Below are 25,928 nucleotides of genomic sequence, written 5' to 3' on the forward strand. Positions count from 1 at the left end.
ATCTTCTCTAGAGATTTTAAAATTGTTTGACTGGCTTATAGTTCATTGGATCGGTAGGATATTTTCAGATTAGGCTTGTGCCTCCACTGAAATCTTGGATTAGAGTCTCCTAGCAAGCTTCCTCCATTGATTTATTATTCATTGCCTGGTGTAGCAATGTTCATATTATGATATATATTTCCCATATACTGCTTTGACATCTTAATTGGTCTGATGGTTGTGAAGTTCTGTAATTTACAATGGTCTATATTGCTCTCTTGTTTTGAAACCCTAAGTTCATTTAATACATTAATTCATTAGACATTCTGCATTGCATATGTTTGCATGCTAAAATTTGTGAATGCTTGCGGGTAAAGCAGTAGGCATCATCCTTTCTTCTTAGGGATGTTACTACGTCTGCCAATGGATTTCTAATGGCCGTGTTCCTGTCCTTTTGGGTACAGTGGGATATTTAGGAGATATCAAATTTAGTTAGTTCTTAATGCATAAAAACTATTGCTGGTTTTGTAGGCACATCACTTGGGACCATGCAGCAGGCGAATGGTAGTGTTCCAGTTATATAGGACTCTTCAAAAAATTACTTTTCCTTGGGTAAAGTTGGTCCATCACTTCCCAATTCAAGTTGTAGATCATTCCACCATTCCCTTCAGGATTTTCATATTCCATTGTTATTTTTAGCAGTAGATACCACTTTTGTCTTACATGGTGATACTTAGAATCTTAATACCAAGTCTATTGTTTTGTTGGCATTAAACTTTGTTTGCCAAGTTAGTTTATATCTTTATATGAATTGCAACTTTACCTCTCTTTCAGGGTTCTCTGAATCTTATTAGTTTCACATTCTTCTTTTTATTTTAGTTGTCTTCTATCGAACAGGAAGTGGATGTAACCATTCAAAAGTCATTAAATTGTGTGAGTGCTCGAGTCTGTTCTGGTTCTTTCCTGGTGTTAGCCAGGGAGTCATTAGGAAACCATTTGGGTCCTTTATATTTCAAAAAGTACAGGAGAATTAATTATAGCTCAGGCTAGTTAAGTGGGTTCTTATAGCTCACTAAGAACCCACTTAACTAGCCTGAGCGTTAGTTACTGTAAATGTTCTTACTCAGATTTGTGATTATTACCTCTGTTAGGATCCTGAGATTTTTCTGCACGAAATACGAAATGTTTTTGTATCCTCTCACCAGATACTTGGAATTTTTTTTTTTCTTCTTCTTTTCTCCTGAACATATTGATCAACACATAAGACAATTTTATGAGAATTGAGAAGACAGGAGAGTTTGAATTATTGACTTTGATGTTGAAACAATTGGAACATTTGAATTAGAAGCTCATGCCATAAGCCCATCATCATCATGAGCAGTAGTGGTGGTGCTCCATGCCCCTTAGTCGGACAAGTCATTGTATTGTATATATTCGTGGAAAAGCTTTCTATGAAGGAATCAATGAAATTTCCCTTTCATAAATCAAGGCCAGCTAAGAGAGTAACCCTTCACCAAAAAGGAAATAATAGGGTAACCTACCACCACAATGTTTGGGTTCTCCAACCTCTGAAAAGACCAGAAACTACTTTGCAAATTAGTGGGGAATTTGCTTTTAAGCTTTGAGAGTGAAAGAACACCAGAAAACTTACAGGAGTGCATCACATGTTAAAGGTGCGCCAGTGATTGCATTTCACTAAGTTTTGTCTTGATTCCTGAGCAAGGTTCATGTAGCTGGAATTGGAAATGAGATTAGCATCAATTGATCTTAGATTTTCAAAGCTTTATTTTCTTACCAGGTCATTTCAAACCCTAGTTGGACTGAAATCTTACAATACTTCGAATCACATTTATGTAATGCAATTTTGCTTTCCATGTACCATAGCATCTAACTTCAGATCCTGCTTTTGGTAAAAATTTCTTTTTATTAGTCTAAGAGCCACCCATTAAAGTGGGGAGCAGAGATTGGGAAGAACCTGAATTCTTCACCCAAGTTGTCTCTTTTTAATCAATTTGTCTTTTGTTTAATGGGAAACATGGCCATTTTAAGAATCTAAATTCAGGAACCAGGCCCACAAGGCACACTCATATCATCTTCTCTTTGCCACCGGGAAAGAGACAATTGCTGTGAATGTCTTTGATACCTCTTGTGTGTCACCATCTTAATGCACCGTTTGTTTGCGACAATGGAGTAAGAAAAAATGGGCAGAAAAAATAATCACGTAGCATCGGGGTGGAGCAAGAAGGAAAAAAATGATTTTATGAAAAAGTTTTAAATGTGGGTCTAATTTTGTTAATTTCTATATTTTTTTATAAAATTTTATCAATTTTGTGGGATTTTAAAAAATGATAGGATAGGAAAGTTAGCATGTCGCATGTCTCCTCAACAGAGAATTTTATAGAAAAATTTCACCCCTTTTTCATACCTTATTTTAGATCCAACAAACAAACGGTACCTAAATGAGTTTGTGAAGAATCTAGGGGAAAAGGGTTCTCTGTGCTACTCAGGAAGGCTATTTATGTTTAAGGTTTTGGTTTTGAGCAGAAGAAAGCTTCTAAATATAATAAGGGGGAGATTATTGTATATACCATCGAACAGAGTCGAATCTATGACATCTTTATTAATAAGTATTGGTCATTGTCAAATTGAATCCATTTTTGGTGGTGTATAGGGTTTTGTTCACTGTATTGATGTAATTATTGAATTAAAAAATTGTTCAATACAATTCAAATCAGTTTTAAATAAAATTCAAATGACTTCTTTCACTGATGCAATTATCGTGTATATTGTATCGATATGGTCGTGACCAATATAGTTATCATACTTAAATTTACGGGAAGACTTGCATGCCCTCTCGTACACTAAATGTCTCATTGGAGCACTCTTCTTTGTTTTTTGCTTAGGAAACACTTCCTTTGACATTTATAAAATATTCTGATAGAATATTTTCTTTGTTTTTCGCTTGTCTAGAGAAGCATCTTCCAAAGTTTTGGACTTACATCGAATCTAACTTTAAGTAACCTATAGCAACCCCTTTTAAACCCTAAAAGAAAGAGAAAAAGAAAAAGGAACCATAAATTGATAAAGGGAGTCAAAATAATTCACTTTTGCAACCTTATAATAATAACAATATAGCATCTCTTTTCCTTTGTGAAATGTTTTTTAGATGTGTTACATGATCATATGCTTTTATGTAAACCTGACAAATGTATAATTACCAACTTGTCCTTGATTCTGTGGAAACTTGTAACTAAACAAAGTCCACTAACTTTAGGTGGGGTGTCCCCTCCTCTCTCTCTCTCTCTCTTTCTTTCTTTCTCACAGTGATAAGAAAGTTGAAAAGGAAATGGTATCATCATCTCACCCATTTGCCTAGATTTCAGGTTTTATAATTATGCCTTTTCATAAGGACCACAGTTTTCTTTTCATCATCGATTGAAAAAGAAAAACAAAATTTAATTCTTATTCAATTTTTCAAGCTCCAATTATGGAGATAGGCAACTTTCCTAACTTTAGTGGATATGATTTTCTGTTATTCCTTGTCTCTCACTGGTCTATAATTTTTCTTCCCATTTATAACTTATTTGTTTAAGGGGGTTCGTATCCAAAAATTTTCTTATCGAAAAATATCCTTATCCGTCCGTTAAACAACCAGATTTGGATTCAGATAATTACTTATCGGATCGGATAATATTTATCCCGATAGAGTTAAGTATTCAACATTATTTTCTTTGAAATGGATGATAATCAAATTTGAAAATCGATAATCGGATAATCAGAATTATTCGGTTAGAGTAAAGTATTAAATATTTTTCTTTAGAAAGGGGTTAATAATCGGATTTGGAAACCAGTAATCGGTAATCAGATAATCGGAAATCAGAAATATAAAAATTTAAAAAAATGACAATCACCGATCAATAATCGAACAGTTTATCAAATCGGATATCCGATAAAGTTTCAGATTCGAATTCGGATGCCTTCTCTAAATGTCTGGCGGATTCAGATTCGGATACTGGTGTATCCGAGCCGAATCCAATCTGTTTACGGGTCTACTCTTAAGACAATCATCAGTATTTAGATCATTTTTATTTTTATATTGACCAAAACATTTATTAATTGGTATGAAAGAATTAAGTACTTTTAATTCTTGCAAATACAAATCAAATTCGGATATACCCATAGAATGATGGATATACACAACATAGCTTATTAGTTTTCTAGTTCCATGACATTAGGACTATACCCGAACCAATGAGCTTACCAATTCCATGTCTAAGATCCAAAACCACTAACTATAGGTTCTAAATCCCTAATGGATCCAAATTATCCAAGACATCAAAAAAAAATCCAAATAACTTTCCTAAGCATTCCAATTCTTGCAAGTTGCTATAAAATACAATGTTGGGTCACTTCTCACTCCAAGACAAATGGACCCCCACAATTTTGCTTTTGGCCACTCTCTTTTTTTATCTAGGAGGGGGAGGGATAAAAATAATACTCTTTTAGGGTAATCTAGATATTTAAGATAGTTAACTAGCTATTCATATATTTAAGAAAGAGCGCAAATTTTCTTGAATTTATGCATGTATTTACTTAGTTCTATGAGTTCTGATCACTAGGATTAGAACCGCCATTACTTTCGATTCTTAATGAGCTAATTGTATTTCTGCTATCGATTTCGGTTCTAAATTGACACTCTTGCCTTAACCTATCACCGGGCGGTGAAAAATGAATATTGGACCACTGTATCTTTATTTTAAGTCAATAAAAGAATATATTTAGGCCTACCCAATATAAGTGGGACCCCGTAACAAGTATGTGAACTTGACCATTTTACTACAAAAGTCATTGTTCAATTGAAACAGTCTAGTGACTAGAGAAAGTAGACACTTGCCCTTACCATAGCTATAGAAAGAATTGAGAGGTTAAACTCTTGATTTAGGAATAGATAGAATTGATTGTTAGATAAAGCTACCAATTTGAGTTTGACACTCTCTCTTGGAGTGCTCTTTCACTTTCTTGAGATTACTAGCAAATTTAGCACTAAAGTAGAATTATTGTTAGATGGTGATGGAAGTCATGGAACTTTATCATGTGATGCACCCATTTTAGCTAGTAAGCTTGAAAACACAAGCAAAAATATATTAGATGATGATGCCAAAGGATCAGATTTTTGTAGGATCATTTTCTCTTATGATGTAGATTTTTTATGGAGGAAATACAACATTTCTCATTTTATGATGACCTAGGTAGGAAGTTTACAACTTCATTTTTCCTTAGAACAACTCTCTTATCTTCATAGAGTAAAAAAATCATGTTGGTATTGCCGTGTTCGAGATCTCCCAGAAACCCATTGTAGGTCAAGGCCACGCAGCTTAACAGCAAACCCATTTCTTTTTTTATCGAGATATTAGATTATAATGTCCTAAGGGGAAGGGAGGAGGAAAAAAGATGTGTGTAAGAACGAAAAACTCGAGATTTTCTTGGTCTTCCTACAGAAAGAAGTCGTCACCATTGTACCGAAAACACATCTATTAAAAATTTAATAATTCAAAATCTAAAATTAGAAGTGAATTGTCATTACATCCATGACATCATGCATCTTGCACGTCTCAAGATGTTATAGTTTTATATAGAAAGCCATGACCAATAATAGTATAGATCGATTGATGCATCTCTTACATATTATTCATGGAAGTCCTCTTTGAATTTTTAATGTTCTTGAGAATAGTGTTCATAGAGAATAAAAAGTAATTTTATTTATTACCCAAAAAAAAAAGATAAATTAATAAAAAAGGTATTTAGTTAAGAAAGATGGATGCCACGTGGAGCAACTATATAATCATGAAAGCTTCATTCCACGTAATGCCCATGTGGTTCCCACTTATTCGTCTTATTTTATTTCTTAAAAAAATTAAGTAATTTATAAGCCCCATGTGAGAGAAGGGTAGTTTGGACATTTGACATTAAAGGTCGATAATGATAGAAAAGAGGGACCGAGTTGCTTTACCGAGGTAGAGAGAGAGAGAGAGAGAGGAGAGAGAAATGGAATGGAGTGGAGACGGTAGAGACCAACGAGAGACAAGGGAGTGAGAAATTGAGATAATGCAGCTCTTCTGTTCTGAGATCGATCCCTGAAACTGAAAGGGACCCAACTGCACAGAAAACCCTAATTTCTGTCTAATCACTCCTCTTTTGCTTATGGGTCTGGCTTCCTAACGCCCATTGAAGGGCCTATAGCTAGTAGTAGTTCGAGCAATAACAAAGAAGCTTCCCCAGATGAGAGAGATATATAAACGAGTGGAGAAAGAGAGAGAGAGAGAGAGAGGGGTTCTTGATCTTATCCGTTCGAGCTTATTAACTGTTTGGGTTTTGGATCTGTGGTTAGTTTTTGTTATTTAGTGGGAAGTTCTTGTTGGGACTCAAGTTTGATTCTTTCGCGTTCTGGAAAGCTTTATGGGTTGTCATTTGGTAGGAGTATTCCGGAGAGGGATGAGTTGTTGATATACTCGGTTCACTGCAAAATCTTTTCTTTCTTTTCCGCAAAGTTGAAGCTTTCAAGGACAGATCCATGGCGTTGCTTGGGTTGTATGTTGATTTAGCTCTAAGTGATCGAATCCTTGAAATTCGATTTCCTTTTCTTCGTTGATCTATTCCGTGGTTGTTGAATTGGTGGGTCCTGGGAAGATACCACTGGTCTCTGCCCCGCTTTTACGATGGTGTTTATGATGCTAATGTGCTGTACACACCAACGCTAGGTATTTTGCGTTTTAAGATCTTTTAAGGTTCTTAAACTTTTGGGTTTTTTTGATACGGCGTTGAAACTTGAAAGTGAGGGTTTCGAGATTTGTAGGCATTGTGTGTTGTGTTGTGATTTAAAGGGGAAGTAGATGTCTTTCAAGAGTATCATTCAAGACATGAAGGGGGATTTCGGTAGCATTTCGAGGAAAGGCTTTGAAGTGAAGCTGGGCTATGGCTTGCGATCGAGATCACATCGAGTGGTTCAAGATGTTTTCGTTCCAGTTGATGCTATGAAGCAGAGCTGTTGGGCTAACATGCCACCGGAGCTTCTGAGGGATGTGCTTATGAGGATAGAAGATTCAGAGAGTACATGGCCTCCGCGGAAGCATGTAGTCGCATGTGCTGGGGTTTGCAGGAGCTGGAGAGATATCACAATGGAGATTGTTAAGACTCCCCAACTCTCCGCCAAGATTACATTTCCAATTGCCTTGAAGCAGGTTGAGTTTATAAATGTTCTATTTTTCCAATATACAGTTTTCTCTGTTGCCATTTCTATTTTCCTGACTTAATGTGTTTTTGTTTCCAAGTGCGAATGCTTCCATGACTAATCTTATCTATGATGCGTGATTCTTTGTGTTAGTCTTTACTGCAAGTTTCAGTTAAAATATGCTGTACTTTAGAATCAGTACCAATGATTTATTGGAGAAATATAATCTTCTCTATTTTCTTAGACCCATACTCTGATTATTTTTGGGTAATTGATTGTCGCAATGGTAAATTAAATGTGCTGCCTCTTTGAGCAGTCCTGTCATGTTTGGATTATTACTTTTCTGAATGTATGCCAATTTTATGTTAGACTTCATATCAGTAAAGCTGGTGGATGCTGGTATCAATTGAATCATCCTGCAAATTGTGCGCCAAGAAGTAGTTGATCATAAGATTCAGGACAGTAATGGAAGTAATGTAACTATTGTAAAGCACTGATTTGGCAATTACAAATTTACTGTGATGACAATTGGCTTTTGTTTTTGCTTTATAGGGTGAATATCGGTTGTGCTACTTGTGCATATATTTCGCTCTTCATGCTGGATTTAATGATTCAGGAAAACTCAATCATTCTAGTTTTCTATCATTCCCTGTGGAATAATCCATAATATTTTTCTCATTGAACTTTTTCTGAAGTTGGAACATTGTAATCATCTATTTGTCAGCTGACTTTGAGGTTTTATGCTGTTGTTCTAAGAGAATGCATTGTAATGATATTGCAGCCAGGCCCTAGAGACTCCCTCCTCCAGTGTTTCATAAAACGGAATAGAGCCTCCCAGACATACCGTCTTTACCTTGGACTAACTCAAGGTGAGTGTTAGTAATACTATCAAGTCATTAACTTTTTCCATCTTTGAGCCCAGAGTTTGTTGTACACACAACAGGCCATCTTTGTATGTTATTGGCTGCTTATAGTAGTAAATAGCTAAATTCATTTGTTTTTATACATTTGTATAAAGAGGAACTTTTTGGGGTAGGTGAGCTGTGAACTCTTTTTCCTTGTCTGCTGAGCAGCACTAACTGATAATGGGAAATTCCTTCTTGCCGCACGCAAGTGTCGACGCCCTACCTGCACCGACTATATCATCTCTCTAGATGCTGAGGATATGTCTAAGGGGAGTGGAACTTACATTGGGAAGCTGAGGTGTGTGCCAGGTGGCATTATATTATAAATGTTATCTTCTTTTTGTGGGTTGGACCAAGATTTCACTTTCTTGCTTCCTTTGTAGGTCAAACTTCTTGGGAACCAAGTTTACAGTATATGATGCACAGCCTCCTCATGCTGGCGCCATGATGACAAAAAGTCATTCCACTCGGCTGGTGGGTTTGAAACAAGTTTCTCCCAGAATCCCTGCTGCCAACTACCCAGTAGCGCACATCTCTTATGAGTTGAATGTTTTGGGTTCCAGGTAATAGGCTTATGCAACTATTTTTAGATTATTGATGATGTTTCCCAGTGGGTTTTTATTTCCCTCATGGAGCCCAAGTATTGTTTTGTATGGAATTGGAAGAAGTTTGATACCATATGTATTGCTCACGGTACCAAAGTTTGTCTGAGTCATCATTTACTTGTTCTGTTACTTTCCTAAACAATTTTAATTGATCCTCGTATGTCTTCTGGATAAATCAGGGGTCCAAGGAGAATGAACTGTATAATGGATGGCATCCCTGCGTCTGCAATTGAACCTGGGGGTGAGGCCCCCACACCAACTGAATTCCCCCTAAGCAACCCAGATTCCTTCCCGTCTCTTCCCTTTTTTAGGTCGAAATCAATTCGCACAGATAATGTCCCGTCGGGACCATCAGGACCGTCAGGACCTTTGACTACCCCAAAAGATGGATCGCTTGTGTTAAAGAACAAGGCTCCTAGGTGGCACGAACAGCTCCAGTGCTGGTGCCTGAATTTTCGAGGACGAGTGACAGTTGCTTCGGTGAAGAATTTTCAGCTGGTGGCCTCTCCAGAGAATGGAATTGCAGGGCAGGAGCATGAGAAGGTGATCCTTCAGTTTGGGAAAGTGGGGAAGGACTTGTTCACCATGGATTACCGGTATCCAATCTCAGCATTCCAGGCATTTGCTATCTGCCTCAGCAGCTTTGACACCAAGATTGCTTGTGAGTGACATTTAGGTGTGTCTACTTTTACCCATTTTTGAGGTGGGGGACTAGAAATTCTAGTGTTGAATGTTATACTGTTACATGTTGCTAGCATGTTTTCTTCATAATCTTTTTTTTCCCTGGCATGGCCAAATTCTGCTTCGTCTTTCAGTCATTGTGCACTGCCTAACATTGCTCTGGGTTCAAATTGTCCATGGTCCATCAGACTGACCAACCATTGTGAAATTTGTTGTAGATAAGGACGGCATTTGCTAGTCGCTAATGGATGCATGTCAGCTATTCCCTGCATGTGGTGGTCTGCTTGCCAATCAAACTTTAGGCTAACAGTACCATGTGGAAGTGTGGTTCCATGCCATGTGTTTGTGACATTCATGCAGGACTCGATGAGACCATATTGCTGAAGCCAGACTTAGATGTCTGAAACACCAGATTCTTTTCTAGGTTTGGATGATTGAAGTACATAGGCTGTCATGGCCTCAGTCATCCAAAACAAACTTATTTATGTAGATATGGACCATCTGATAGTTGTAACATTTTCATAAATGCATTAAGTTTCATGGTTGGGTTGTAGAATGGGAAATTTTAGAATATGTTTCATGTTTCTATAAAACCGTGTAGTGCAGATGGGAAGAGGGATGAGCTGTAAAAATTCAGGTGACCCAGATAAATTAATGAACATTTTATGGTCTGAATTCATTCAAATCATTGAATCATGATGTTTGTTCTAAATTAGATCCATTCAACCGTAATTCTTCATTTCTTGGCCAAAATAAATGAAATCATGCACAGATAAATTTGTTATTGAGTCATTGTTACTGTGATTAAATCTCTGAGATACTAATTATGTTTCTTGTTTGATCTTGTTCTTTGTTGGAGCAGCTGTTTTTGCAGCATTTCCTGGTGTTTCATGAGGGTCCATGACTGATCGATCGAAATTCAGCATGCAGTGCTATAAATGCAGAGGCTGGTGGGACTGCAATGAGATGTTACTTTCTGGGCTGAATCTTCTGTTTCTGCAAGTCTGTATGTATATTTCAATGTACATAATATTCTGGAACATGACATGTTGGGAAGAAAAAAAACATGTTTGGGGTTGTGCTCCTAGATTCAATTACATCTAATCCCTTGTCTCAAACCAAACCAGAGACTAGATTTTTCAAGTCTTTTTTCCAGATTTGTTACTTTGGAGAACCACCCCTGCCAAGTGTTTCCTTGAAGTTGCTGTCATTTTTCTTGGGTTTATCTTAAGTTCGATAGGTTGATGTTATCTCACATTTCTCATCCAATCCGAAGGCTATGTTTGGAAGCCGATAATAGAAAGGGAAAGAAAAATTCATCATAACAATAAAAATCATACATCTTTCAAACCAAAGTCAAGTCGGTTTGTGTGTGCTGCAGATTTTGTTGATCTTCTTTATTTTTTAAAAGTAGTCATTGAATGGGAACCGTGGTGAAAGTGGATGCACATCCACCAAGAGCGAAGTATATTTATCACTTCACTGTACTTTGGCCAAATTGCCAAACTACAAGAAAAAAGAACGGTCGATTTGAATCAAATCAAACCTGGTTAGTGTCAACCAATAGAATTGGAACTTGTTTCTGAGATTCACTGGAAAACACTTGTACAGAAAGGGAATCAAGTTACCGAGGAGAAGAGAGTTGGCTAGATTGGACTTTTTTTAATTCACTCGTTAAGCTCTGCTAGTCTGAGTTGGTTCGTTAATATATGCTAGAGTGGATTTAGCTCTTCTCCTCGAAGAGCAGAAATCTTCCAAAAAGCGTTCAATGATAAGATTTAACCATCTGTACGTATTCTAATCTAAAAACATTCATTGGATTTAATGAGTTTATTGCTGATCCTTGAAGATGAAAATTTAATTTGGGAAATCGGGTTTTCTTCATTGATTCTCATGGAATGATTCAGGAGGCTTGTAGTTTATCATAGAATATCTCTTTCATTATGAAATAAAAAATGACAAAGAAGCCAATATAGGAAGACTACTTTCAGGTAGCACAGAATAGACAGGGACTTGTAACATAAAAGAAAGTACCCAGAAATTTTTCTCTTCAACGGCTATCTGTTTATCTATATTTATGGTATGCTTGGTTTATGTACATGAACTCGAAACTCATTAAGCTGTCATCTGCAGATCCTTGCTTGAACTCGAATCCATGGGTAGAGAGACAGAGGTCTCTTCCTCCAGATCAGGTTGGTCATCTGAATGTGGCTCCGGAAGTGCTTGGATGCTTCTGACCAACTCAAAGAATTTGGGGAAGTGTTCAGGTGAGAAGAAATGAGCTCCCATCCTCTGATAAGTGAACGAATCCAAAATTCCCAGTTTTTCATTCTCTCCAAGCAAATTCTTCTTAATTTGTTCCAAACCCTCTGGGGTTTCTGAGTTAGAGTTTTCCCCAGAGACCATAACTCCGTGTTTACTGCATGTTGCCCTGATTTGTGCAAGCAACAACTCAGGACTGGACAGTGATCCACTGGGCTGGTGCTTCTCGGATAGATCCATGCCAGGAACAACCATTCTGCAAGAATTTTTAGCGAACACCTGGGCTACAGCATCGTAGCCATCTCTTTTAACAGTATTATAGAACCCTGCTGTTACCTCAGAAGGGTGGGATCTGGTCTTGTACCAGGAATGCACCAAGGGCACCTTACCTGATACGCTGACACAAGAATCGGCGAATGCAGCGGAAGCCAGAGAGAGGATTCGGTCGCTGTGGGAGATGAGCTGGTTGGAGTACCAGGAGAGGAAGAAATCTCCATATGAAGTTTCCCATGAACCACCGTTCTCCTTGAAGAAGTAATTGGAGTTTGGTACATCGTCGTATATGGGTGCATTGTGTGGACCTCGGAGACCCCATAAAGGGTTTCCGGTGGCCTCTGCGTGTTGCTTAAGATGAATCAACGCGTGTTCATCGAAGCACTGGAATTCCCCAGTTCCAGGAATTTTAGTTTTGCTGCTTCTGTTCGAAGGATATCGTAGCTCGCCGTCAGGCCCAAGACTCATTGAGACATCCTGAAGGAACAATCGCAATCAGATCAGATTTAACAAAATAAACCAAAATTTTGGATTAAGAAGTTGTGGTTATGTGTTAACTACCGTGATTGTGGAACCCAGGAGATGAGAAAAGGAAGACTTGAAGCTCTCGCAAAATTCCTCGTAAACTTGCAAGGGAGTCTTGCCATCGAGGACAGGCAAGTCATCGATCGACAGTGACAAACAGTCTTTGTACTGGTTTCCAGAGCGATCCGTGAAGAAGATGTTCGATTTAGCAATCTGAGATATCCATTTAGGGAGAGAGATTTTTGGTTTTGTGGAGGCATGGAAACAGAGAGAGACATGGAGCTTGAGACCTGCGTCTTGAACCATCTGAGCAAGAGAAAGATAAGATGACCACTCGTACTTTCCCATGGCATCCTTCTCTACCAAACCCCACCAGATAGGGAGTTCCACACCTTCCAGCCCTAACAGCTTCAAAGCCTTCAAACCGGCGACGATGGCTTTTGCATGGTTAATCGTATTGCAATCGGAAACAGCATCTAAGGGAAGCCCCACGAATAACTTCACCTTGTCCTGTACATCAAGAGGGCTTTTTTCTTAAATTGATGAACACAGACATCAATTTCATCTTAAAACTCTTTCAAATCAAAATATTTCATATCGAAAAGAAAAGAAAGCAGAGCACTACTTACAGTCGCTGATCTTTTGTTTGTGCTCGTCTCTGCTGAAAGAGAAACAGCCGAGTTATTAGCCTTGGCTGCTGTGAGTCTAACTCCGGCACTTCTCCAGTTTGTTGAGAGATTGAAAGAAACCTTCTTCTGTCTTGGCAAGACCTGATGGTTTGAACTACAAAATAAACCTAATTCACGGAAAGCGATCTCCGTTGCCGTCGTTCGCATCTTCGACTGAGACCTTCCAACCACTGAAACCTCCATCTCCTCGAAAACCAGAATTCAATTCTACCAGACACGAACACGATACCTTCCAGCAAGACACACAGAGAATTCTAGAGAAGAAGACAGATATATAGCTAGATAGATTTTCTTTTAAAAGCAGATGGATCCAACTAAACAGTAAAACTGATTCGCCAAAATTTAGGAAATCATGAAACTGTCAGAACAAGTCTAAGAGATTGAAAAATGAATATTTCCTAACGAAATCCAAAATAGATAAGCGAAGAGATCTGGAAAAATAGAGAGAATAGCTGGATTCTATGTTCGTTCGTCGAAACCGAAGCCGCGGGAGTCGTTTATTTATAGTACACGTCGGAAATGCCACATGTCGAGTTTAAAGTGGGTGAAATAAGTAAAGACGGTTAATAGTGGCGTCTAAGGAGGATATGGATATTTCCTCCACCTGTGTCACCGGCCACCCTGGACCACCTGTGTCTTTTTTTTTTTTTTTGGACCACCTGTGTCGGGTGGGTGATTATGGATAAGGTCCCACCAAATGAAAATTAAATTCCACGTAAGACTACTCAGCTTCATGGGATTTGGTGGAAATTAGCCACGTCACCATGTGAACATTTTTTATTTTGTGGAAAATGGAAATAGAAAAAAAAATCTTTTATCCACTTTTTATACCAAATAATAGGCAGATGTAACGCTCGATTTCAAATTTGAAAATTTCAAAATAGTTTTGTAATTTTTTTTGTTTTTTCAACTAATTATTTAACGTGTACGTCTACCATTGTAAGCTTTGCACAGCAGATGCTGTTATTTCAAATAATAATAAGGCAAGAAAGCCAACAAGAACAAAATGGCTCCGTAGAGTTTTGGCCACAGATCGATTTTTGTGTAATTAGAAATTTATAATGGGATTTCTTACCGAAAATAAGGAGAAAAAGAAGAATAAAAAAAGTAATTAGATTTGAGAAATCACAGTAAAATGTAAAAATCATTCACTTATTATTGATCAAACCGTTTTATCGAATGGAATCCAAGTCGATTCTAATTATTCTCAAGGAGACATAATCCATATTAATTGGTTCCATTTAATTCTAGAATTGATTCTATTTTATTTTTTTGGAGAAGTTATTCGAGTTTAATCAAGGGGCAGAACTGTCTCTAGCATAAGAGTACAATTTACCAAAGTAAAACATATCGGCAAAATTCTCTGCACTAGTTGAACTTCACCTAAAAGTGGCTGAAACTGGATCTGCAGACTTTGCACGTCTTGAAAATGTCGGCAAACAATTGGTGAAATTCTCCGATTTATCAAGTTTCACTAAAAGGCGAATTGACGAATCTCGCCGGAATGTTGCATCTTGCAAATTACATAAAATTTCGTTTTCCAATACAACTATTGAAGCAACATACAGATTCTACTTCACTATAATAGAGATTTGCTATATCAGGATTTTTTTAATATTTTTAATAGTATATATATCACTTATAATTGATCTGTAGAGAAAGAGACTATATATATATATATATATATATATATTATATATATCGTACATATCACTCAACAAAAGTATGATTGAGTGACACCATCTCTCACTTTTGGTAATATAAATTGCAGGGAAAAAAAGCCCAAAAATGTAAAAAATTACACCTTGTTTTTTATATTTTATATTGTTGAATATTTTATTGTTTAAATGGCATTCTTCCCTTTGACAGTTGAGAGATATCCACAAGACAACAAACAAAAGTCCCATATTTCTGGATTTTTGTTCACGCCTATGTAGAAATCTTCTGCGCAGGCGCGTTTCATCAAAATTGATATTTAATGAATGGGATTTTGTATTTAAAAGTCTTAAATAATTACAATTTATCACCCCTCAAACTTCTTGAATTTGCAAACTCAATCCAGAAACATGGGGAAGCGGCAACTATCCCAAATAGGGTTTTGATTCAAAATGGACGCATCTACGAATTTTCAGTAAAATTTCTTGGATTTTCTCAAACAATGATGAATCTGTAACAGGATAACTTGAAAAGCATCAAAAATTGATGTACCTTTGAGAAATGAATATCATAAGAGGAAGGGTAAGGTTTATCGGGCAGAGATGAAGGGGAAGAGAGTAAGTTGGAAGGGTTAAATTCAACAACTGTGAGAGGTTGAACATACAACAAGAGAAAGCAAAGCGAAGTGATTGACCATTCTCTTTGTCAAAACGACTTCCGGTCACAGAGGAGCAAAGAAACTGAGGTAATGTGGGTAGTCTTTGGCATTTATTAGCACCAATTTCATCACTTATTCTTTCTATTTGCGAATGGGTTTATTCCATTCTCACCAATCATTCAGTTCATCGTTTTGTAGAGTTTTAGGATTCAGTTCATATCTTGCTTTATTGTGAATTCGAGTAAGATGAATCGAAACCTATGGTTGACTTCGAAGAAAATCCAAAGAGACCATCGCTAGGAAAGACGACTCTGAAATTTAGGGTTTCGTTTCATCGAGGATTTCATTTGATCGGAGAATCTGGGTTTAGTTTGTAAATTTAAGAAGTCTGAGGGGTGACAAATTGTAATTATTCAAGACTTTTTAAATACAAAATTCCGTTTATAAATCTCAACCGTTCATCTATTTTTGAACAAAGGTGGCGCACTCTAACACCTGCGTGCAGAGGATATCCGCACAGGCACGAATAAAAATCCCATATTTCCATAGATGTTTATCTAGTAACTAACAAAAGATGATGATGTGTTTACCGAAAAACAAAACAAAAAACAAAAAGTTGATGATGTGTTGAGCGATATGCATTACAATGGATGGGGGAGAGAAAAAGATTAGCCACGTAGGATTAATTTGGCCTTTAGTGACATGGAAAGTAAAAGAACCAGATAAAAGTGATATCTGGCGGTTTTGGTTTCAATCGTGATGGGCTGACGTGTTCCACTTCCACACAAAAAATGAAAAGCCATGGGCCGTTTACCGTTTATTTGTGGTGGAGATTTTATTCTCATCACGAACAGTAAAACGTGTGGACCACGTAAGAGAAAGAGAGAAAAGACAATTCAAAAGCAAGTCAAACACGTGTCTTCATAATAGAGGTTGGTTACAGCATCAGAGTGCGCGCTGAGTCATCGATACGTAACCCCTGAAAACAACCACAACCACTTGGGCTGCGTTTGTTTGCAAAGGTGGGGTGGGAAAAAAGGGGTGGGAAAAAAAAACATATGGGTCCCACATGTAGTGGGGTGAGGGAGAAGAAAAGGAAAGGAAAGGGTTTTGTGGAAAAGTGATGAGGTGGGTCCCACTTTTTACTTTTCCCAACTTTCCCACAAAATCCCATCAAATATGTGGGGTTTTAAAATAGCATGGGGTGGGAAAGTTGAACTGCCACATCAGCAGACAAGGTTCCTTGAATCAAGGAACCTTGTCTCCCACTTTCCCACCCCAAGCAACCAAACACTCTACCATTTTAGGATTTAAAGGAAAAGTAATAAATTTACACATTTTTCAAGAATTTTCCCACCCCTTTTTTCCCACCCCACATTTATTCCAGCAAACAAACGCAGCCTGGGGTTTGGTTTTGTTTTTGTTACCCTTTGTTTGTTTTAACTTTTAAGCACCTTGGATTCTCCCACGTGGGACATCTGTCTTATACTAAATATAATAATAAGAAAGTTCTAAAAATATTATTTAAAAGACTTATCGCCATTAAAACATCTACACTGAGTTTGGCTCAACTCCTTAAAAGAATTTCTTTTTATATTTTAAAATTTTTACCAACTGAAATTCTTTTTCTAAGAATGAGTGACATGATTCATTTACATGTATTTCACATGATTGAATATTGTCACTCTTAGATTAAAATATTTCACATGATCGAATATTGTCACTCATTAAAGATTTATTTAAGGAGAAGATCCAAACCAGATCAGTTAACATCAACACAATACAATTATCAGAAATAAAATTTAACAAAAAGTAGGTTTTTCTTTACAAAGTGGCCACCCAATATTTTAGTTAATAAAATTAGTTAAGTCTAATTTTGTATTTATAGAAGTAATCAAAACAATGATTTTTCATCCCCTTCAACAGTTTTACCCTTAAAATTTTAATTATATTGACACATCAGACAACCAGAAAGGCAATGACAAAAGAAAAAAAAATAATGGGAGAAGTTAGGGATGTAGAGAGTAGATAATGGTTGCTTAATGTGTTGGCATGATTAAAGGGTAAAAACGTCTAAAAGGATGAAAATTCCCTATTTTGATCAGTTTTGTAAACTCACATTTAAAACATTAAGGAGCTACTTTTGTGAAGAAAAAAAATATAAAAGATTACTAATCATGTAATTTTTCCAAGAAACTTGGAGCATTTGATTCATGGCAAAATCTCCTCCAAATGGAGATTCCACTGCATTTAGCATTTGGTTGTTTAGTTGTGGTATGTACGTCCAAAGGTGTCATTCTAAACCGTGATAAAACTCAATAATTACAAGGGAAGAGAAGGAAGAACACCATAAGTGATTACGAAGTTTGTCCAATATAGCCTACATTTCTAGGACTTAAGAGAGAATCCAATTCCAATATGAGAAATGGAAGTCTTACAGATTTAGAGTGAATGAACATAATAAAAAAGGATAATCATGATGAACCAGCCAACTCTGATACCAAATGTCATTCTAAACCGTGATGAAACTCAAGAATTGCAAAAGAAGAGAATGAAGAATACTACAAGTGATTACAAAGTTCAGCCAATATAGCTTACATCTCTGGGACTCAAGAGAGAGTATGATTCCTATATGAGAAGTAGAAGTCTTACAGATTTAGGGTAGAATGAACATAATAGAAATGGGTAATCATGGAAAACCAGCCAGCTCTGATACCAAATGTTGTTCTAAATTGTGATGAAACTCAATAATTGCAAGAGAAGAGAAGGAAGAACACCACAAGTGATTACGCAGTTCGGCCAATATGGCCTACATCTTCGGGACTGAAGAGAGAGTCCGATTCCAATATGAGAAGTAGAAGTCTTACAGATTTAGGGTAAAATGAACATATTAAAAAGGGGTAATCATGGTGAACCAGCCAACACCTCCATCGCTTGAGAACGCACACCAATCACAAGAGAAAAACCCCTCCAGTTGCACCGGTAACACCTTTGTCAGAGTCAAATCGCACAAGAGAGAGGAGAGTGAACAGATCGCGTATGAGAAAACCAAATATGACCTTAAACTCTCAAACCACTTAATAAATATATACGATGACATGAACCAAAACGGTTCAGCCTTAGTTCACCCAAACCAGAAAAGTTATAGATTAACCCTAACAAATCTCCCCCTTAATCTGTAAGCACAATCTGTCACATCCACCCAGCCAGTACCCTACCTAGCATACCCAGGTATGTGATCCACAGTCCCAATGATCAAGTATCGAGCAATCATGCCTCCCACATACGTGATAACACAATCATGAACAATAATATGATCAAGGTCATAGCATATAAACAATGAAATCACGATAAGAATAAGAACAATATAATTAGAGCACGGATATAAAAGATACCAATGTATATAATCAAAAAGGAAGAGAGTAGCAGAAAGTAAATCAAATCATAGTTAAGGTTACAAATCCAAGTCTCGAAAAAAGAAATAAAGAGATGAATATCTAAACAATTATTTCCTCAGTCATATACAAAATGTCTTCATATGTATAAACATAAGAGACAAGGCACGGCCACTCCCACACCAGAGTCGAACTAATCCTGGTATGAAGCGTAATCACCCTCAGGATCTTCACAGTAATCTTTATGGTAGCTAGTACCCGAAGGGTAGTATGCCTCATCAAGGGCCGTCTCGGAGTAGGTGCCATCAAATCCTTCTTGTACTGTGGAATAATCTAACAAAACATTTGCACAGAAAGGAATGAGTTCGAAAGAACTCAGCAAGGCAGTTATCCATAATACATAAGTCACGTGATCCAAAACATAACATGATGCAAGATGATATGAAACAGATGATGCAAATATGATTCTAACTCTATATATGTTAGTCTATATGGTAGACATGCTTTAAGTCATAGCACCATACTTCTTTGGGTAGGTCTCAAATCACTCTTCCCTCAACCATTCCGATATATTGGGTTCTTCGATGGTAATTAGGTCCTGCATCCCTAGGGACAATCCATGGCTGGGGTTTAAGTCACCGCTCTCTCACATCACCATTGGTATAAGTATTGACGCATGTCACGGTAAAGCCTAGCCCAATGCAAGTCATCTACTCAATCTTATCATGTCAGATCCGGATACTTTTCATATGGCTACAACCAACTCGGTTCAGTATCTTTTACACTAGAGTCACGTATCATATGGTTACAACCAACTCGGACTACGGACTCATCAACCCTATTGGTCATCCACAAATAATAGACGGGAAGCTCTCACGTCTTCTCACGGGTTGGTTACCGGTCTTGAGCACCCGTGAGCCCAAGTCTAGCTATTCGCAACCTTACCAATAAATGGCCTCAATGAGTATCTGTAATGCGATCTATGTCCTCTCACGGGTTGGTTACCAGTCTTGAGTTCCCATAAAATCACATTACTACAACGGGTCGTTCGGTCTCAATACCCTTCCAATTCGGGTTTGATACAACAAGGACATCCTAGCCAACACCACTAGACAAGTCCTATATATGACATCCAATAATCCAGGAAAGCGTTGACGGGCATCTTCGGAGAACATCCATACTATTCCCTCCGATGTCCAAGGACATAAATATCAATAGGACATTCCCCAATCCCAAATCGTACTTATCCAATCACATTCTCAATTTCACCATATCATACATAAATGAAATTCATCATATTGAAAAGTAAATCATAACATCAATAAGTATATAAACACAGTACTATTGTCGCTTTGACCCGTTATACGTCCCAGGAATCTCGGACTCGTGCACATCTACTGATAGCCGTTGTTTCTTCCTAAATACGCCATATTTGAACCCGGTTGATTCGCGTCTGAATCGGTCGGTTCATCCCCCACCGAGGTCGAGGGTTGAACCTCGGGCGAAACCGGTTCAATGATATTTTTCCCATATCAAGTAGTTTAGGGTTTAAACTAAAAAAATGTTTTCAGAATTGTAGTTTAGGATTTTAGAAAGATATTTAACAGTAAAAGTCAAATTTTACCAAGAAATTAACAAAAGTGAGGTGTTTTACATATTTGTTAGGTAAAAGGGGAGGTAAGGTAAATGACATTATCCAACTAAGAGGGGCCTAACTGCTATTTGTTCTACTAAGAGGGGTGATATACCTTTTTAATTTGAAATGACGTTGAAATGGTTTGATTTGGGGTTGAAAATGGCCTTGTAACGGATCGAATCAAACTCAAACTATAAGCCCAAACCAAACCCAACCCGAAATCAAAATTGATTGGGTTTGGTACTTTAACCCGAAACAAGAAAACTCAAACCAAAACCGGTCCAGACCAAAGCCTTAACACCCCTAAATTGAATACAAACTAAGATGTACTGATCGACCTACGTATGCTTAATTGCTCATCTTCCTTTAAACCAAATGTTAAGAATGGTAGGATGTTTTTCCACTTACTTCGAGTCTCTGAACCGGCGTCCCGGCTCATTTACAAATCGAGTTAATAAAATGCAATAAACCAAACATGGAACTTAACATTGAAAAGATTTCATGGTCAGGATCCCAGAAGAAAAATCAGAAAAGCACACTCTAAATTATTTTAGGGTTATGTTCTTGGTTCGATGAATGAACCATACATGTTGATGTTGGTAAAGAAAAAAAACATAATCTCCACCATAGTTGTTGCTTGTTAAAGCTTCAAAAACGAGGAGGACCAAAAGGAGGAGGGCCGGGCGGACCGGGTGGACCACCAAAAAATGGTCCACAGCACTCTTGGAAGATGCAGCAACAACACAACACGTAGAAACTGCAACCATAAACAACAATGAGAAAAGAAAGAAAGAAACCCAGAGAGAAAGAAAGATATCTGAATCAGTAAAGCATTTCATTTATCAGAGAAGTAGAAGAGACTTGCCATGAAGACACCAGTCGACAGATTCCACCGAAGAGAAACTCAAAACAGTTGCAGGGAGGAGGAGGGCCTCCTGGCCCTGGTGGTGGCGGTCCCCATCGCATTTTTGTTACTCTTTCTCTGTGTTCTCACTGACCAGACTTGTTACCTGAGATCTCAAATCAAATGTTCATGACAGGGGCATACATGAAGGGAAGGAGACACTTGTGAAGCAAAGCAGTGTTGCTAACTTTATATAGAGAGAAGGGCCTTCTGGGTGAGTGTCCAAAATTTTCAAAGCCAGTGAAGTGAAGTGGGTGCATGGAGCATTCATTATGGGAAAGAGTGTTGGAATGGTAGAGGAGCTAGCTAATTAAGAAGAAGTAGCTTGAGATCAACATCACATGTAATGCTCTTCGTCAACACCTACCATTCAAATTTCAAAATTCTATTACTTCATTAATAGGGAACTGCTTCTCTGCCTTCACAACTAAGGAAACTTCTTTAACCCCTAAGATAACTCCTTCACAGACAATCCTTAAGTAACAGCCCAACCCTTTCAGTGTTTTTGTTTTCTAGGGCATTCTCAGCCCTAATGCACTCGGAAATTGCTTGGATGCTGCACAATTAATGCGCAGCACCTGCAGGCTGCAGCGAATGGTCGAGATCAAAATCTCGACTTTCCATTTCTAAAAAATGTGTTTCATACTTTTGAAAAACGGACGGTCGAGATGTCAATCTCGACCTTGACCATTTGCAGCACTGAAGTCGAGCCCAATAGACTCGGAAGAACCTGGCCTAGTTTGACTCATCCAGGTTGTTCTTATATACGAATGTCGCCAAACAAATTTTGAAGTATTTGTATCATATATTGTATTGTACTGGCCAATGCATTTTTTGTGCTATCTAGTGCGCATGCTTTGGAAGAAAGAAAAAAAAGAGAGAGCATGAAAATAAATTTTAATATAAATGCATACTCACTAGCGTCACATATCATATCGTATTTTATTATTTTTTGGATAGTATCAATAGATATAAATTTCGTGTTAGACTAGCTTTCTCTTTTATGACATCCTCGTCAAATACAATTAATTTCCACATGCAGATTATGTTTGAACAACCAAGAAAAAGGTGGAATAAAAAATATAATAACACAAGTAATACGATGATGCATTCATTAGTTTATATATTTTTGGTCAAAACAATTTAGTTTTTGTGTCAAGCCCTCTTTCAAATCACTTGAACTTTATGTATTGAGATTGCGGCTTACATAAATTTTGAGAACCCTTGTTGTAGATATTTTCTCATCAAAACACAAGGAAAACAATTTTTTTTTTTTTTTTTACAAAGGCGCTTTTATATATAGGGGATAGGGATATTATATTGTCGCCGGTAGGGGTTGAACCCACGACCTCTCCACTGAGAAGTCAAGTTCCTAATTATCCTATTACCCCTCCGTTGAGAAGTCAAGAAAACAATGTTGTGTTTGGAGGAGTTTCACGATGGGCTTTCTTTTAAGAATGATCCTTCTATATATGAACATTTGGTTTGAGACCTTGGACCCAAGTAAATCAACGGACCAGCACCTCTGATGCGGCCTTGGTTCATGGGGTTCATATGGCACTTTTTGGCAAGGCACTTCTCAACAGAGAACTTGCTAAAAAGAGCATCTCCTATGCTGGCAGCCAGCTGTCATGAGGGACTTTCGGATGACTTCTCAGTGAACTCCCGACAAGCTACATCTAGGATAAAGTAGCTTTGCCAGAGGATTATGAATATCTCTCTCCATACGTCAATCAACGCATTAATTTCAGTATTTAAGGCACTGAGATTCATTAAACGCTCATTGACGACCAGAAAAATTCTCATTCGCTTAAGGCTTCCTCGAGTATTGTACCATACTGTTTTGTCTGCCGAAGATTGGACTTGCTGTCACATCAACATAAATCTAATCGTCTTTTAGTGGGATTATGTCTTGAGGCTTCTTCGGAAAGTTTGGGCACTTAGCTTGCTGATCAAGGAACACATCTAATGACATCGCCACCCTCTTTCTGGGATCAAGAAATCCAAGGGCTACGATACATCTTCATCACCCTAGAGGTATGAGCGTGATATATATCTTAATTAACTCTAGTTATTACTCTCCTGCAACTACCCAAGAAGACATTCTCTCTTCGTCTTCTGAGAGCATTTACTCCTCTCCACGAGAATTTGTGCTCTTCAGGATCTAACTTAATCATTGGATGTGGCTTCCCACCATGGTATACTATGTCGGTGATATATCGCCGACACAGGGCGATATATCGCTGTGTCGCTGGGGGGCGACACGACTCCCCCCAGCGACACGATATTTACAATATATCGGCGATATATCACCTTGTGTCAACGATATATCTCCGAAATGTTGATATATCGCTGAAAAATTGGTGATATATCACTACATTCGCATATATAACAGTATTTCATTCGTTTTTCGCTGATTTTTCGCTCTATTTTTGCCAAAGTGACATAGGACCTCTACAAGGCTCCGGGAGCGGGACCCCGTATCCGTCGACAACAATATGTGAAGCATGAGCCATACTCAACATAATTGTATAATGAATTGTAAACTTTAGTACATATATTTACTAGTTGTGTATTTGTGTTCTAGTTACATATTTACATTAGTTTATATGAATTTTCCAAACTTCAAGTTTTGCCCGCATATAGCCGGACATGTGCTAATTATAAACTTTAGATTATGTGATGTTTTAGGTCAAAATAACACTCCCAATGTGTTTATTGGCCTCAAATTAGACTACACGTCAAATTTCATGTCAAAATGACCTAAAATACCCTTCAAAACAAGAAAATCAAACCCTTGCCAAAAGTTGGCCAAAATTTGGCAACATGTCGCCGTGTCGCCATGGTCCGACACAGCACACGACCGACATGTCAGACCATGCTTCCCACGCTCACTTTTGTTGTTCCTCAGAAAATAGGTTTGGTCTTAAAACGAACCAGTCAGCCTATAGTCAGATTTTGGAGCAACAACTCCCGTTTTTTAATATGGTACATATATAACTGCCATTATTCTTCTTCATATGTTACTACCATTTATTCTTCTCACAATCGTCCGATTTATTTTTGAATACATGGCCAACTCCTAACCGTTTAGTAGCAAGGTGCAACTACTGCAGCAAATAAAAATCCCTAACTCTTCATCATATTCAATAGTAGATCTACCTATACTTCTGAAAACGCTTTTAGAATGAATTCATCAAATGATTCAAAAACATTTATTAACACATAAAAAATCAGCTTGAAGTGAAAAACATGTGTTTCAACAAAGAAGCCACCAGGACCCCAAGAACCTCCACCCCAACCAGGTTATGGTCCTCCACCCCATCCACGCGGAGGCCCCGGACCTCCTGGACAACCCCAGCCACCACCCGGACCTCCTCCTCCTCCTCCAGGATCCATTCTTATCTCAGCTTATTAGCAGCACAATCACCACAGGAAGTATTGGGTTTCTGAGTACAGAAGCACAAAGGAAAATTGAGCATAGACACACCTTAAGTAGCCAGAGATCTGACAAGTCTGAACACACAGAAAGATATATCATACCCGTGCAGCGGTTTTACATAGCATGTCCCTTTTCTTAGCCTTCACTGTGTATTTTCTCTTCCAACGACTGGTCAATTACATAATCAATAACATAAAACAGTTGGACCAGAGCTATTGTGCACAAATATGCCCCTTTTTTTGGATAAAAAATCTAATTTTAAATTTAACTGTGAAGTCTTATTTAATCTTAACAAGCTCTGTCAACCAACTGAGAAGACTTTGAATTATGCTTAAAATATCAACAAGTCATAGAGTTAGTGAAGAAATTTCTCTTTCAAACAAATTTAACTTCACCATTAGAAATTCTCTTTCAAACAAATGATCCAAACCTCATTGTAATTCAATTTCTAGCTTAGAATTAATTGAATTATGGGACTCAATTTTAGGATTGAACCGAATTAGTGCATTAATGACCCAAACCGGATCAACTTCAGGTTAATTAGCCCAGGGTGCAAGTTGAATATTGAAAAAACTTAATTGGTTTCGAACTAGTTTGGTCCAACTCATTAGTAACCCACCAGTTCAATATAAGGGATAATTACTATTGTCCCCTTGTACTTTGGTTTTATTACTAATCAAACCTCTTTCTTTATGAAATTACTGTTGCCCCCTTCACTTCTAACGGTGTTAAGTGGTTGTTAACATCAAATATGTAATGTCTATTTTGCCCTTCATTAAAATTAAGAAGTTAAAAAATATGACATTACCGTCATTTTTAGAAACTATATTGAATGTCAATTATATCATTAAAATCTTATATTTTACAATAAATTTTGACTTTGGTGGGACCACACACTTTGTACAATGGTTAGCATATATTTGGAGATTTTCAATTTCCAACTTTGAATTACATTTGATATTTCCTAATATTTTAGTTTCTATTTTAAGTTTTATTTAATCACATATTTCCTTTATTCGGCGATTTCTTTTTAGAGAAGAAAAATCAAGTCTTTTCTTTATTTGGTAGTTTCTTTTTAAAAAAGAAATTT

The 25,928-nt window shown here is 37.4% G+C and overlaps 3 protein-coding genes and 1 long non-coding RNA gene across 12 annotated transcripts in view; 2 read left to right on the forward strand and 2 right to left on the reverse strand.

Annotated features, from left to right (window-relative positions):
- Positions 1-1,001, forward strand: part of LOC149010417 (uncharacterized) — a 38,470-nt gene extending 37,469 nt beyond the window's left edge. For all 6 annotated transcript variants that reach the window (XM_089163722.1, XM_089163718.1, XM_089163720.1 and 3 more), the window contains one exon: positions 511-1,001. In XM_089163722.1, the coding sequence (XP_089019848.1) occupies positions 511-563 (53 nt within the window). In that variant the 3' untranslated portion in view covers positions 564-1,001. The remainder of the gene's footprint in view (positions 1-510) is intronic.
- Positions 1,002-6,011: 5,010 nt separating this feature from the next.
- On the forward strand, positions 6,012-11,462 carry LOC149010418 (tubby-like F-box protein 3). 4 transcript variants are annotated; one of them, XM_089161087.1, is made up of 6 exons: positions 6,012-7,217; positions 7,989-8,076; positions 8,281-8,410; positions 8,496-8,675; positions 8,897-9,393; positions 10,261-11,462. In XM_089161087.1, exons 1-5 carry the CDS (start codon positions 6,870-6,872, stop codon positions 9,384-9,386), a joined length of 1,236 nt encoding a protein of 411 aa, XP_089017213.1. In that variant the 5' UTR covers positions 6,012-6,869; the 3' UTR covers positions 9,387-9,393; positions 10,261-11,462. The 4 variants fall into 4 exon arrangements, with proteins under 4 accessions (XP_089017213.1, XP_089017211.1, XP_089017214.1 ...); XM_089161085.1 differs by having other exon boundaries at positions 8,897-9,378; XM_089161088.1 differs by lacking the exon at positions 10,261-11,462 and adding an exon at positions 9,617-10,251.
- BMY3 (beta-amylase 3) lies at positions 11,347-13,626 on the reverse strand. Its single transcript, XM_089161084.1, has 3 exons — positions 13,088-13,626; positions 12,495-12,968; positions 11,347-12,410 (listed from the first exon to the last, which is right to left on the reverse strand). The coding sequence occupies exons 1-3, from the start codon at positions 13,328-13,330 to the stop codon at positions 11,514-11,516; spliced, it is 1,614 nt and encodes a 537-aa protein (XP_089017210.1). The 5' UTR covers positions 13,331-13,626; the 3' UTR covers positions 11,347-11,513.
- Positions 13,627-21,008: 7,382 nt separating this feature from the next.
- LOC149010420 (uncharacterized) lies at positions 21,009-21,733 on the reverse strand. The gene is made up of 2 exons (XR_016174518.1): positions 21,358-21,733; positions 21,009-21,249 (listed from the first exon to the last, which is right to left on the reverse strand). It is a non-coding gene; the product is annotated as an uncharacterized LOC149010420 (long non-coding RNA).
- Between the last annotated feature and the right edge of the window lie 4,195 nt (positions 21,734-25,928).

Source organism: Hakea prostrata, chromosome 7, assembly GCF_041222555.1.
Source record: "Hakea prostrata isolate BN-2017 chromosome 7, UWA_Hpros_2, whole genome shotgun sequence".
NCBI lineage: Eukaryota > Viridiplantae > Streptophyta > Magnoliopsida > Proteales > Proteaceae > Hakea > Hakea prostrata.

Coding starts and splice junctions, on each gene's coding strand:
- LOC149010418 (XM_089161085.1), top strand. CDS start 6,870: ATGTCTTTCAAGAGTATCATTCAAGACATGAAGGGGGATTTCGGTAGC. Junction 8,676..8,896: donor TTGAATGTTTTGGGTTCCAG/GTAATAGGCTTA, acceptor TGGATAAATCAG/GGGTCCAAGGAGAATGAACT. Junction 9,379..10,260: donor CTTTGACACCAAGATTGCTT/GTGAGTGACATT, acceptor TTGTTGGAGCAG/CTGTTTTTGCAGCATTTCCT.
- BMY3 (XM_089161084.1), bottom strand. CDS start 13,330: ATGGAGGTTTCAGTGGTTGGAAGGTCTCAGTCGAAGATGCGAACGACG. Junction 12,969..13,087: donor CAAACAAAAGATCAGCGACT/GTAAGTAGTGCT, acceptor CTTGATGTACAG/GACAAGGTGAAGTTATTCGT. Junction 12,411..12,494: donor TCCTGGGTTCCACAATCACG/GTAGTTAACACA, acceptor TTGTTCCTTCAG/GATGTCTCAATGAGTCTTGG.